We start from the raw sequence: 12,341 nt of genomic DNA on the forward strand, positions 1-12,341 counted from the left end.
ACCTCTGGAACTGTGGATGCGATAACGAGGAACTAAGTCTCGGGGCCAACGAGGAGGGATTCCGTTTCCCAGGTAAATGCAGCTTCAACTGGACACACACAGCTGTCAACTGCATAATTGTATTCTATCAATATGCTGTACGAGTGCACATTTGAGTTGAGTAGGATTGTGGTGTTTACAATGTCAAAAAGGTGCGCACGTTTGTTGTCACAGATGTGGCCAGGCGATAGGCTATTATGTTCACCCTAACCCTCTAGCTAACCCTAACCCTCAATACTGTAATAACATGAGAGAGACCACGCGAGATCGGTTATGTAATGATGCATCCGATTTAGAAACAGGTTTATTCCCAAATTGGTTTTCACATAGCAGGAATTTTCTTTGTTCTGATGGTGCATAACAATAAACAAATAGTGGTAGGACAAAACATGTTGGTGAAAACGTGCCAAAGTGCAAAATGCAGCAACATAAGGGACAAGTTAACAATAGAAGATTGAAAAAGTGTTAAAAGAATAGTTGTATAGGCCAGTTGCTTTGCAGAGAGACAAATAAAAGGCTGTAGGTAAATAGATCCCAAAAATTATAGGATTGAAAATTAAACAGATGGAAGACAACTGTATTGACTAATTTGGTCATCCAAGGGATTCAACTTCAAACGTAATGGTACTTTCAATGTGCCGTATGTAACAGTTATGTCACATATTACTTTGTACATTATCTGAAATACTTTTGTAAATGTCTGATTGATGTTAATTATTAAAAAGAAAAGAACAAAAGTTATGTCATGTAATATATTGAATATTATTCAATAGGCTGTGCTGGTTGAGGGGACATAATATTGGGATCCTCTTCCGGTGCTACATGTAATTTTAGTGTGTGTGTGTTACAGAAAAAGGACAGGCATTATGTAGAAGTCCACCTAGCATGCAGGAGCAGCATCTAGAAAAAGTTAGTCTCCGGTTGAAGTCCATCTCTAAACAGAAATATGCGTTTGGCTACCTGTTCTTGTTTTTTTACTTAACCCTTTTAACCTTGGCCATAATGTTACGCACAGCCTTGAGAATAGCTTTGCAACAAGGCCGTAGCATTGGGTGGGACGAAATCTGCTTGGAAAATTTCCTTTCCTTCTATTATTTAAGTTTAGTTATGAAAATCTGTCTGTTATTTTTTAGGATAATTTCAGACAGCGTGCCTGTCGTAGCGTAGCACATCTATATTTTAGTTATATTTTTATATCAATATATTGGGGGGGACATTTTGTGTCCCCCCCAATATATATTATGATTACGGCGCTGCTTTGCAAATCCTGCAACAAACTGGACTGGATTGAAAAAACACCACCATGACTATGTGATGCCATCCCTGGTACCATCATCAGAACTCCCTCAACTGTCTGTGAAGTCCTCCTAAAATTACCTGCGAGAATATTGGTATTTTTTATATTAAAAAAGAGACACCTCGGAAAAGTGTCTGACATGTTGCTGATATCGACATTGGAGAAGGCGTCCTTACGATAGTATGCTTATTTAATGTGTGTGTTATGTACGTATGTCTCTAACGACTTTTTGTGAGACAGTATTTCTGGCTCACAGATTGTGTTTTTTAACCTGCTATCACTTGCCCCTCCTCTGTCTCTCTCTCTTTTTCGCTCTAGCTCTCCCTCCACTAAACGTTTCAGAACTCCTCCAGTCAATCATCCTTAATTCCCTTTACTTACTCATTTCCTTGCTTTCCCTCCCCCTTTTTTCTGTCTCCTCTCCTACTTTGTCCCCGTCTTGGGTAACACTTGAATATTGATTAAAGAGCTTCTCTCCCACAGCAGTTCACTCTCTCACTCCCAAGACAGCATCATGGTATTAATACATCCTGAATTTCTTTTTATACCAAAAACACTACAACAAAAATTTGCCTCAGTATGCAGTAAGAATCATTGTTTTTCTGAAGCCTTATTAGAGCTGAGCACAGTTGAAACAAGAACAGATCATCGAAGACCAACATGAACACAATCGTACCCACAATCGTACAAACTACTCTGTGTTTCCCACTTCTCTGAAGGTACAAAAAGACAATAACTACAGAAGGCTAGGTGAACCAGCATCTGTTTGACAGCTTCAACTCACAGTCATAACACCCCAGTGCCCTCTAGTGACAGTCTACAGATTTAAATCCAAACCAACACTTTTGATCAAATGATTCTTGTTTAATTGGAAATGTTGATTAGCAGTTTGTAAAATACAATGAACAAGGTTCACTTTTCCTCCAAATAAAAGATGATCGCTTTACATTCAGACAATTATAAATGTTTAATATTCTTCATGATCGAATGCACAGTTCAATTAATTGAATTGTAATTGTTGTTCATGTACACAATGCTCTGATTTTCATATATCATATATTATTTTTTCCTAAATATTTTTCACAAATAACTAACATAGACGTTTCAGTTTGAAACTCACACTTCACATTTTGGTCGTGCCACATTGCTGATATCAGTTAGCTTTACTCCTTTGGTACAACACCCAGCATTTGCACACACTCCAATCCTTGTTCATTACTGTACAAGCAAAGCTGGCAGTCAAACCAATCAGAACAAAGTCTTCTAACTCTGTCCTGGCTGGTCTGTGAGGATGTCTCTCTGACTCTGGTGATAATCCAGGATACCCAGGATGCACTCTGCCAGTCCTCTGACGTCAACGTGTGTGTCGGGATGGGAGGTCAACGCCCTAAGAAGATCCACTGTCCCCTCTTCTTGTAGCATACTGCAGTACTGTGCAGCTGAGGGGACAGTAAAGGCCAGATAATACTGACCGCAACACCTGTATATAGGACTAGAATAGACTATGTAACCTGGAGGGAGATCTAGGCTCCAGGTGGGTTCTGTACAATTGAATGGGCCAGGTTCCCAGTTCCTGCATGGCACTTGGAACCCTGTATTCTGTGCTCCAAGTAAAGAACCTTAAAACGAGTCTCTGAGTTGGAGTCCTTCCAAAGCCCACTTGTTTTGGAGTATGAAATAAGGACTCCCCCTCCCTTTCGATGCTGAAAGGGCAATGAGGACCTAGTGACAACTATGTTTTGGTGTGCTTGTGTTACTTACCGTTCTGGCTGCAGACGAGTCTCATGGCCCAGACAGCCCACAGCTGTACTCCTGAAGGCTGGGACGTCTGCAGCAGAGACAAGAAAGGATGGAACGACCTGATGGAGGGAGAGAGAAATATTATACAGTATCTTATATCTGTATATGCCTGTTGTCTTACATAGTACATTGCTTTATACTGTCGATGTTTTTTTTGTGCCCCCCAAATATTGCTCCCAGGGGAGCGATTTATTAATAAGGGAAACATGACACGTTTTGAGTTATTGTTCAGTCCACTTCGTCCACAAGTTCCTCTCTTACCTGTAGGAAACCATCTCACGCTCAGGTGGGGTCCATGTCATCACAGCAGAGTGCTGCAACCAGGAAGAGTCAGGTCAAAGGACTAGCAATCGAGAATCCAACTGTCACAAATACAAACACAAACACACCAGTTGCTCCAAGATGGTGGCACGGAGCTCCTCGTCCAGGGTCCAGGCAGCCTCTCTGGAGGTCAAGTGGGCCAGGATCCCCCCAGCAAAGTAGCGGACCCCAACTTCCACCTGGGGCCCCTGGAGCAGGCTCAGGATGTGCTCAAGCAGGTCCTCCTCCATCAGGTCCCCCTGCAGCTCCTCCACCTCCGCTATGTTGTTCTGCAGGGAGGCCAGAGACAGCAGGGGCCATGATTGGGGTGGGGTGGGTCACAGGGCACAGAGTCAATGGACTACACCTTAAATAGAAAAGTAGTACCTAGTCGCACCATAGACTGAACTACAAAAATGCATGTTCAGTCACAACTCTGGGCCTACCTCAAACAAAAGAACATTGATGCTGCAAACTACTCTGACAGTTCCATATGATCCAACACCCTGACAAGCACAACCTACCAGAAGACCCAAAACCTTCTGCTGAACGGAGGATTCCGAGTAGTAGGACTGCACCACAAGATTGAGACAGAAAGATAGAGGGAGGAAGAAAAGATAAATGCTTTTGTAGTGTTAACTGCATGTGTATGTGTGTGTGTTATGTGCATGCAAACCTCCAGCACTTCCTCATACAGCTCCAGGCCCTGACACTGGATGAAGTGGCGAGAGGCTGTGGGTGTTTCGTCCGTCAGGTTCCAGAGAGCGCTCAGGGCGAACTTGAGAGTGGAGTCCACCACTCCCACCATGGCCTTCTGCTGCACTATCCCCAGTAACTGCTGCTGGAGCGGGGGAGGAAGGGGGGAGAGAGGAGCACAGTTGAGGAAAAATAGAGATACCAAACTATGAGAAAATGGAGGGAGAGGCTTGAATTAGGGGGCGTTCCTGGTCATAGAAGAAGAGAAAGAAGGATAACCTACCTTCATAATGAAGATATCAGCACCCAATTGTGTGGTCTGCTCTTTAGATAACTGCAAACAGACAAGGGAAATCATCAAATAGCCTGCATGTGCTACAGAGCCTAGAAACCCAGTCAAGCCAGGGGCATCAGACAGACTCCACAGAAGTTGGTCGTGGGGTATGAAGGAGGGGCCTGACCTTGGCCACCAGGATGGAGATGATGGCCACAGCCATCCTCTGCAGGGTGGGGTCCTCGTGACTGCTCAACCAGTTCATCACCAGCTTGGCAGCTTCATACCTGAAACCAGGAGAAACCAACAGAGATTGGAAGGAACATGACCGGTATGTGTCTGTGTTACTTTTGTATCCTAGTGTGACACACTGACCTGTTGAAAGGGACATCTTGAAGAATGTAATCACTGCAGAGAGCCAGTAGGCAGTTTTTTTGTACCTGACAAAGAAATGGTTTGTGTTTTTCCAGAATCAATGTCTTATGCAGTTGAGTGCACATTTGCTTAAGTATTTATTAGTTTGTTTTTGTTGCCTCTGTACTGTGTGTGTGAATGTGTGTTTGAGTGTGTGAGTGTGGTTACCTGTTGGTGGTTGGGGAAGTTCTTCATGGCCTCCAGTAGCTGAGTGAGGATGGCGCTGAGCAGTCGGAGGGGCAGACCCACAGCCAGGTCCTGATTGGTCAGGTTGAAGACGCAGGCTGTGGCCACCAGCTGGACATGCAGAGACTGGGCATGTTTCTGCATCCCGTCCAAAACAAGCTTCAGACAACAAGAGCAGCAATCAAAATGATGGACCATCACCTCAATGATAAATATTTGTTTACAGACATGCTGTCAAGCATGTAAACACAAGGTTCTTGATTCTTTGAGCTCGTAAAATGATCTTCATTAGGTCACAATGCCGTTTATACAGGCATGTTTTGACTGAGATGAATAGCCATGGTGTGCTACCTTTAGGATGTCTGCTCTGGGTTTGTCCAAATCACTGCTCAGGTTGTAGAGGTGAACCAGGGCCTCCCGTGTGAAGCACTCTCTCTCACTGTACCTCCTCAGGGCTTCTAGAATCTGACCCTCGTTTGCCTCCCCAGTCACCTGAGAAAACACGTCACTTAATTAGCATCAATCAGGGGCTGTATGACCGTGTCAAGTAGGTAAATTATAGATAAATTATTTAGTTTATTTAGGTGCTGACCTTCAGGCTGCCACATCCAAACAGGGCCTCACAAGAGCCAGCGCCGGTGGCCAGCAGGCCCAGGAACACCAGCTTTGGCCTGGCCTCGACGAAGGCCCGGACCGCCCCATCTGTGACCCTCTTCCGCCCAGACACATCCAGGGAGACGAGGGCGGGGAGGACCCCTGAGCTCCCCTCCAGCAGCTGCCGCACCGTCTCGTCCCCCTCCCTCCCGTCGTTGTCCTCTGAGGGCGTGGCGAAGCGGTCGTCGGAAAAGTCCAGATGCCTGAGGGCCCGGAGGCGCCTGAGGACGGAGAGGAGCCCGGCGGGGGGCATGTCCAGCTGGCGGAGGGCGTGGGCGCAGAGGGAGCGCAGGGTGGACCTGCTCCCCAGCAGGGCGGTCAGATCTGTGACAGGGGTTCTGGATATATCCAGGTTCTCCAGCTGAGGCAGGGAGCAGACCTCCTCCAAGCCCGCGTCAGTGAGGTCTGTGTTGGCCAGGATGAGTGTCCTGATACCCTGCAGGGAGCGAAAGCTGACCTGGCCTCCCTCCTCCAGGAACCCCCAGTCCAGCTGTAAGCCACTCAGGGTCAGCTTCTGCAGGCTGGAGCTGCACTGAGGGTTGGACGCCAGGCCTGTGAGCACGTCAGCCCCAGTGAGGCCTCCGGAGACCTGGGAGGCATCCAGCTCCTGCAGCCGGTGAGGGCAGAGGGCCAGGCGGAGGGCCTCGGCAGAGACTGGACAGGTGCGGATGCATGCCCTACGCAGGCGAAGCTGTCTGCAGTCACGGAAGATCCCAATAGTCCTGTCATTCAATATACCTGTGAGGAGAAACAACCTACGGCTGTCAAAGAAAGCAAGAGCAAACTGAACCAACTAATTTCTGTACTTGCTCATTCCTTGACGCTTTCTCTCACTTACCCTCTGTGGCCATTTTGTACAGCAGCTGGTCAGCCATCTCTTGAGGGAGCAGCGGGGCCCAGTGGAGGCGCAGGGAGCCGTCTGCCTGCATGGTGCACAGGGAGTCCAGGCTGTGACACACATGGGCCAGGCACAGGTCAGCCAGGGTCTCCGGGCTCTCCTCACCCTGCAGTGGACATTCACACACAAATACTGAGTCTACTCTGCATATGTGAAAACCTGCATGTCAAGTTTCTTTTGGTTTGTGTTTTCAAAGATGGGTTCATGTTTTGGAAATACACTCTCTCTGAAGAACCGTACATAATCATTTTAGGACATAAACACCCAAGGCATTATAACGAGACTTTCTGCCCGACAGTGATCTGCAATAAGACCCCTGGCTTCTAATTTTAGGACTAACAGACGAGCCATCGCGCATTAGTCTCTTTAAGTCACCTTCTAATCCAACTAATCTCTGTAAAGGAGCCAGGCGGACAATAGCAAGCCATTCTTATAGAATATTTGACAGTTTACAATGTGACTGTGACAGGAACAGGACAACCCGAGGGTGGCGAATGAGGGTACTCGACTGGGGGGCAAAACTACTCACCATGTTTGAAAAAAGAAAAAGAAAACGTAGCTCTTTAGGAACTACAGCAATTACTCTGGGTCAAATAATAATATTCTCTTCTTCCTGTTGGACGTCATTATTCTCCCGTAAAATGACAACTGCAGTATCTAAAACCAACAAAGTTGTACTCTGCGTTCACACTGCAGCGTTTTTTAACGCTCTGCATCGCTTGCCTTCCCACAATACACCACGCTCGGGGGCGTGTTAGACAAGTTAATACAGAGTTGTAGTTCTCTAAGGTCACTGTTGTAGTCATGGCCAAGCGTGCAGATTTGGGTTCATGTACTGACAATATCGATCAAAATACCACTTTTACACAACATTTATGTAAGTGCAAGATTTTACTAGTGCAAGATTACAGTAGAATACATGTTACGCCACCGGTCACTCAACCAGTCGTTTGTAGGCTGGGCTAGCAGTGGCACAGAACAGTCACGTAATGTGACGAGCCTGAATTTAAAAGTAGGCTATAAAAACACACTAGGAACAATGACGACATCGGCAACCATGCACCTTGTTGCATTATTAGTTTAATGTAATCTTTAAATTCAGGCTCGTCACATTAGTAACTTTGAATCAGAACTGGGTGTGCAGACACATACGAAAAGTTTCTCCTCCATCTTGAAATTGTGAAACCTAGAAATGTTTATGATGACCAACGGTTGCTACGTTACAAGAAACAAGAAACCAATCCGATTGGCCAACGCTAGCGTTTTCACGCTCCGCATTTACATAAAGTTGAGAAAATCCAACTTGCTCCGCTACGCTACGCTCGCCTTCCCACAATGCCCTACGCGAGCGTCAACGCCTGGTTTCATTGAAAATGAATTGGAAGCCGACGCCGCGCGCCGCCCGCTCCGCTGCAGTGTGAACCTACTGTTATACAGGGGGTGCATTTCATGGCAGGCTTGTTGTATTCCTTCTTGCCATGAAATGCACCCCCTGCTAACTCTGACTAGGAAAGTGTCACTTGCCTGAAACCTACTGTGGTTACTCATACTAGTCCCCTCAGTGTACAGTAAGAATCATTTGATGCTGGGATATACAGAACAGATAATACAGGGGGTGCATTTCATGGCAGGCTTGTTGTAGTCCTTCTTGCCATGAAATGCACCCCCTGCAAACTCTGACTAGGAAAGTGTCACTTGCCTGAAACCTACTGTGGTTACTCATACTAGTCCCCTCAGTGTACCGTAAAAATCATTTGATGCTGGGATATACAGAACAGACAATAGAAGGGGTGCATTTCATGGCAGGCTTAATGCACCCCCTGCTAATTCTGACTAGGAAAGTGTCACTTGCCTGAAACTTACTGTGGTTACTCATACTATTCCCCTTAGTGTATAGTAAAAATAATTTAATGCTGGGATATACAGAACTGATAATACAGATGGTGCATTTCATGGCAGGCTTGTTGTAGTCCTTCTTGCCATGAAATGCACCCCTTGCTAACTCTGACTAGGAAAGTGTCACTTGCCTGAAACTTACTGTGGTTACTCATACTAGTCCCCTCGTTGTACAGTAAGAATAATTTGATGCTGGGATTTACAGAACACACAATAGAGGGGGTGCATTTCATTGCAAGCTTGTTGTATTCCTTCTTGCCATGAAATGCAACCCCTGCTACCTCTGACTAGGAAAGTGTCACTTGCCTGAAACCTACTGTGGTTACTCATACTAGTCCCCTCAGTGTACCGTAAAAATAATTTGATGCTGGGATATACAGAACAGACAATAGAAGGGGTGCATTTCATGGCAGGCTTGTTGTATTCCTTCTTGCCATGAAATTCACCCCCTGCTAATTCTGACTAGGAAAGGGTCACATGGCTAAAAATGACTGTGGTTACTCATATTAGTCCCCGCAGTGTACGGTAAGAATCATTTGATGCTGGGATATACAGAACAGACAATAGAGGGGGTGCATTTCAAGGCAGGCTTGTTGTATTCCTTCTTGCCATGAAATGCACCCCTGCTAACTCTGACTAGGAAAGTATCACTTGTCTGAAACTTACTGTGGTTACTCAGACTAGTCCCCTCAGTGTACATTAAGAATCATTTGATGCTGGGATATACAGAACAGATAATACAGGGGGTGCATTTCATGGCAGGACACCGACATGTGTAGCCTATAATTAGGCTACATCAATACATCTTTTTTTGAGGATTAGTGCGAACAGCTAGCATTATCTACCTGCCTTGCTGACATTTTACGTTACCTTGATAGGGACTCCCGGAAGTTCCGGGAGTCACCTCTCAGCCATCTCAGCCACCTCCCTGAAATGACTCTTTGCAGGTTGGGATGTCTGACGAAAACACACCAGCGCGCCAGAACAACGTAAGTGTTTTGACGATTTATCCTGCCTTTGTTTGTAACCGGTATGTAACAGACGTGGCCATGCTCCATCCCCAAGGTTTTAGTCCGCCACTCGCTGGGCTCGAACCCTCGACCTCTGACTCGCCAAGCGCGACCACTACGAACTACGCCAAAGAAAAGCTAGCTATTCATTGACGCAGTGACCTATCACATACCTGAGGAGTGAGTTTTACTGATTCACACCGGTTACACCTTGTCAGATTATTCAACTATATTTATATTTACTTGAGGATTTAAAGTGGATATTTTTAAAGTTCAAATAAATAACTTTAATAAGCACAATATATTCTTTATTATTTATGATTAAATGTTTGTTGACGATAAGTGAGGAACAGCTTCAAATCTGAAATCAAGGATGGATCCAAAAACCGTCATTTAAGAACATCAATCCTGAATAGAAATATCCATGTAACAGGTATAAAACTGAATGCCACAAGAATGTTAACTGCTACAAAATAACAGTGTTATACACAATTCAATTAGGTTATGTGAGCTTGTTATTGACTTTCTCGGTTTGAATGACTGAGTGGAGGATAGGAGGTTGTGCGTAATTAATCTAGGGCTATAATGGCCATCCAGGCAAAAATGAGCAATGGTGGGGGATGGGAGAGGCACTGTTGTTGTGACTGGATCCTCACTGCTAGAATCGGCGGGACATCCTGTTTACTGAACTTAGTGAAGAACAGATAGGATCAGTGAATTCCTTTTGACATTGGTTGGTTTTAGCTGCAGCGGACCGCACTGTTACAGTCAATTGGGTTACTGTCGCGGTCTATTTAATCGTCCAGCTTAGCACTTCGCAGCCTCAGACGGTTTGATTCCTGTTGATTGGTCAGGAATCTGAAGCGTCACACGTTACGGGTCAAGCTCAAAACAGGTGATAATTTCCACAGCATGTAAACACTATATTCGTGTTTGTAATGACTCGATATAAGATCTGCTGTACAAAACGCAAGTTAATATATTTAGTTAATTCTCCCTATACTTTAGAATTTGTTTTTATGATTGGCAAGTTACTAATTTTACCACAAGGGGGGGCCGGTGTAACAGTTTGCTTGGCGCAGACTGAAGTCAAGGGGAAAAGAAAAGACAGCAACCCTGCAGTTCTTGCTCCTGAGCCCTGAAATCAGGGGCGTCGTTAGACCCTTTTTACTGGGGCACGTGCCCCAGTGTAAATCTGCTGTGCCCCAGTAAAATCAAAAGTTTGAGTTTTAACAATTTACTTTATTAATCAGTGCATTCATTTAGATTGGGAATCCCGGAAAAAATAAAGGCAGTATCCCAATCAACGCTTGTAAAATCAAAGCAAAAACACAAACCAATGCCTGCAGAATTCCATGTCAGCGCGCTCTTCTGAGCTTGCCAAATAGCCACTGCAGCACGCACACAGAAGTCCAGGTGTCGCACTCGGCACACAATTCAGAATTGAGGTAGGCTAAGAAAACGATACAAAACTAAAGAAAGTTTCTAAATGATAGGCCTACCGATCATCTTATTTTGATTAAAACATAAAAACAATATTACATGAAGCTCGCTTGCATTAACTATTGATGTCCCTGCCAAAGCTGATATCAAACTTGCGTCCCTGAACTGTTGTATAGTGGGTTAAGCAAGGTGAGTTTCGATAGCCGAGTAGTGTATTGCGCGCATCAAGCTTGGAAGAAAAAAAGGGATATGAATAGGGGCCTGTGACCCAGTAGACCTTTATGTCTAACAACGCTCTGACCGGGCATTTAAACACATTTAAATGTAAGCAAATGTTTGGCCTACATTGTCAGTCACTTCATTTGGCTTATCCCTATAGCCAAGAGGGAATGTGCAAAAGCTAAAAGAACTTGAGCCATAAATCTAGAGCCAACGGTGACCAAAGCCAGACCTGAAAGAGAGTAATAGGGCAATAAAAACTATTTTACTGGCTATAATTCTCTTGTTTAATAATTTTTTCTTTCTTCTTGTTACTGCAAACTGTGATACCACAACTAAATAAAAAATGACTTTTGAGTGTGTGGGGCATGGAATCAATTCAAGCTACGGTTACGCTCATTGTGTGTCCCTTGGGAGATTTTTCCTTACAAACATATGGTTGTCTCCATCCAGATATCATTTATTTAGATTCCTCTATTATATACAGAGGACCACCTCACTAAGACTGAGACTCTGTTATCCAGTATCAAAAAACAAAATTCTTCCCCTTCCCTCCAAAGTATATTTATTTTTATAAGTTCAAAGTCTGATTTTACTCCCAAGTTCAAAACATTATGCCTGAAACCATCTTTGCCTGCTAAGACCTCCACGTATTGTCTTTCTAACTAAATAAACCCAGCTGCCAATAGTACTGGGACAGCCACAAGCGACATACACACCCTTGTGGGATAAACACATAAAAAGTACACCCATCCAAAACAGACCTTCTATTATTGCAGTTAAACCAATGGATGGTCAGGATTGAGACTTCTTAAAACAGACATGATGTGAGAGTGCTTGTTTCAGTGAGAATAGCGAACAGTGAGAGAACCATTTATGGTGAGTGTGTGGGATACAGGATGAAATTGGACTTTGGAAATGTTGGAAAAAGAACAAGGGTGAAAGTATTAAGTTGCGAGTGGAAGAATTACAATGTGTGTTAGCGTCTTCACACACTGACCACAAGACTGACACCAACGTGCTGTCTCTGGTTCGTCATCATTCTCGTTCATTTGCAGTGAAACGGTATCAGGCAAGCAGAGCTGTTATTCTTCAGAAACACCTATGACATCAGAGGTGGTAGGCAGGGCTGCCGCCCATCCTACAGAGGAAAACTCACCATCCTTCCCTGTAGCTCAATCTTTGTGGACCTCCTTCAACCCAACAGGAACAGTA

General features: G+C 44.7%; 1 protein-coding gene across 2 annotated transcripts; it reads right to left on the minus strand.

Moving 5' to 3' along the window:
* Positions 1–2,204: 2,204 nt before the first annotated feature.
* LOC136958642 (protein zyg-11 homolog) lies at positions 2,205–7,246 on the minus strand. Of its 2 annotated transcripts, XM_067252683.1 has the most exons (14): positions 7,088–7,246; positions 6,499–6,664; positions 5,599–6,398; positions 5,358–5,498; positions 4,989–5,165; positions 4,782–4,846; positions 4,594–4,693; positions 4,416–4,466; positions 4,113–4,274; positions 3,961–4,008; positions 3,526–3,726; positions 3,398–3,450; positions 3,098–3,195; positions 2,205–2,775 (listed from the first exon to the last, which is right to left on the minus strand). In XM_067252683.1, exons 1-14 carry the CDS (start codon positions 7,088–7,090, stop codon positions 2,600–2,602), a joined length of 2,241 nt encoding a protein of 746 aa, XP_067108784.1. In that variant the 5' UTR covers positions 7,091–7,246; the 3' UTR covers positions 2,205–2,599. The 2 variants fall into 2 exon arrangements, with proteins under 2 accessions (XP_067108784.1, XP_067108785.1); XM_067252684.1 differs by lacking the exon at positions 3,961–4,008.
* Positions 7,247–12,341: the final 5,095 nt, after the last annotated feature.

This window comes from Osmerus mordax, chromosome 16 (assembly GCF_038355195.1).
Source record: "Osmerus mordax isolate fOsmMor3 chromosome 16, fOsmMor3.pri, whole genome shotgun sequence".
In the NCBI taxonomy this organism is placed as follows: domain Eukaryota; kingdom Metazoa; phylum Chordata; class Actinopteri; order Osmeriformes; family Osmeridae; genus Osmerus; species Osmerus mordax.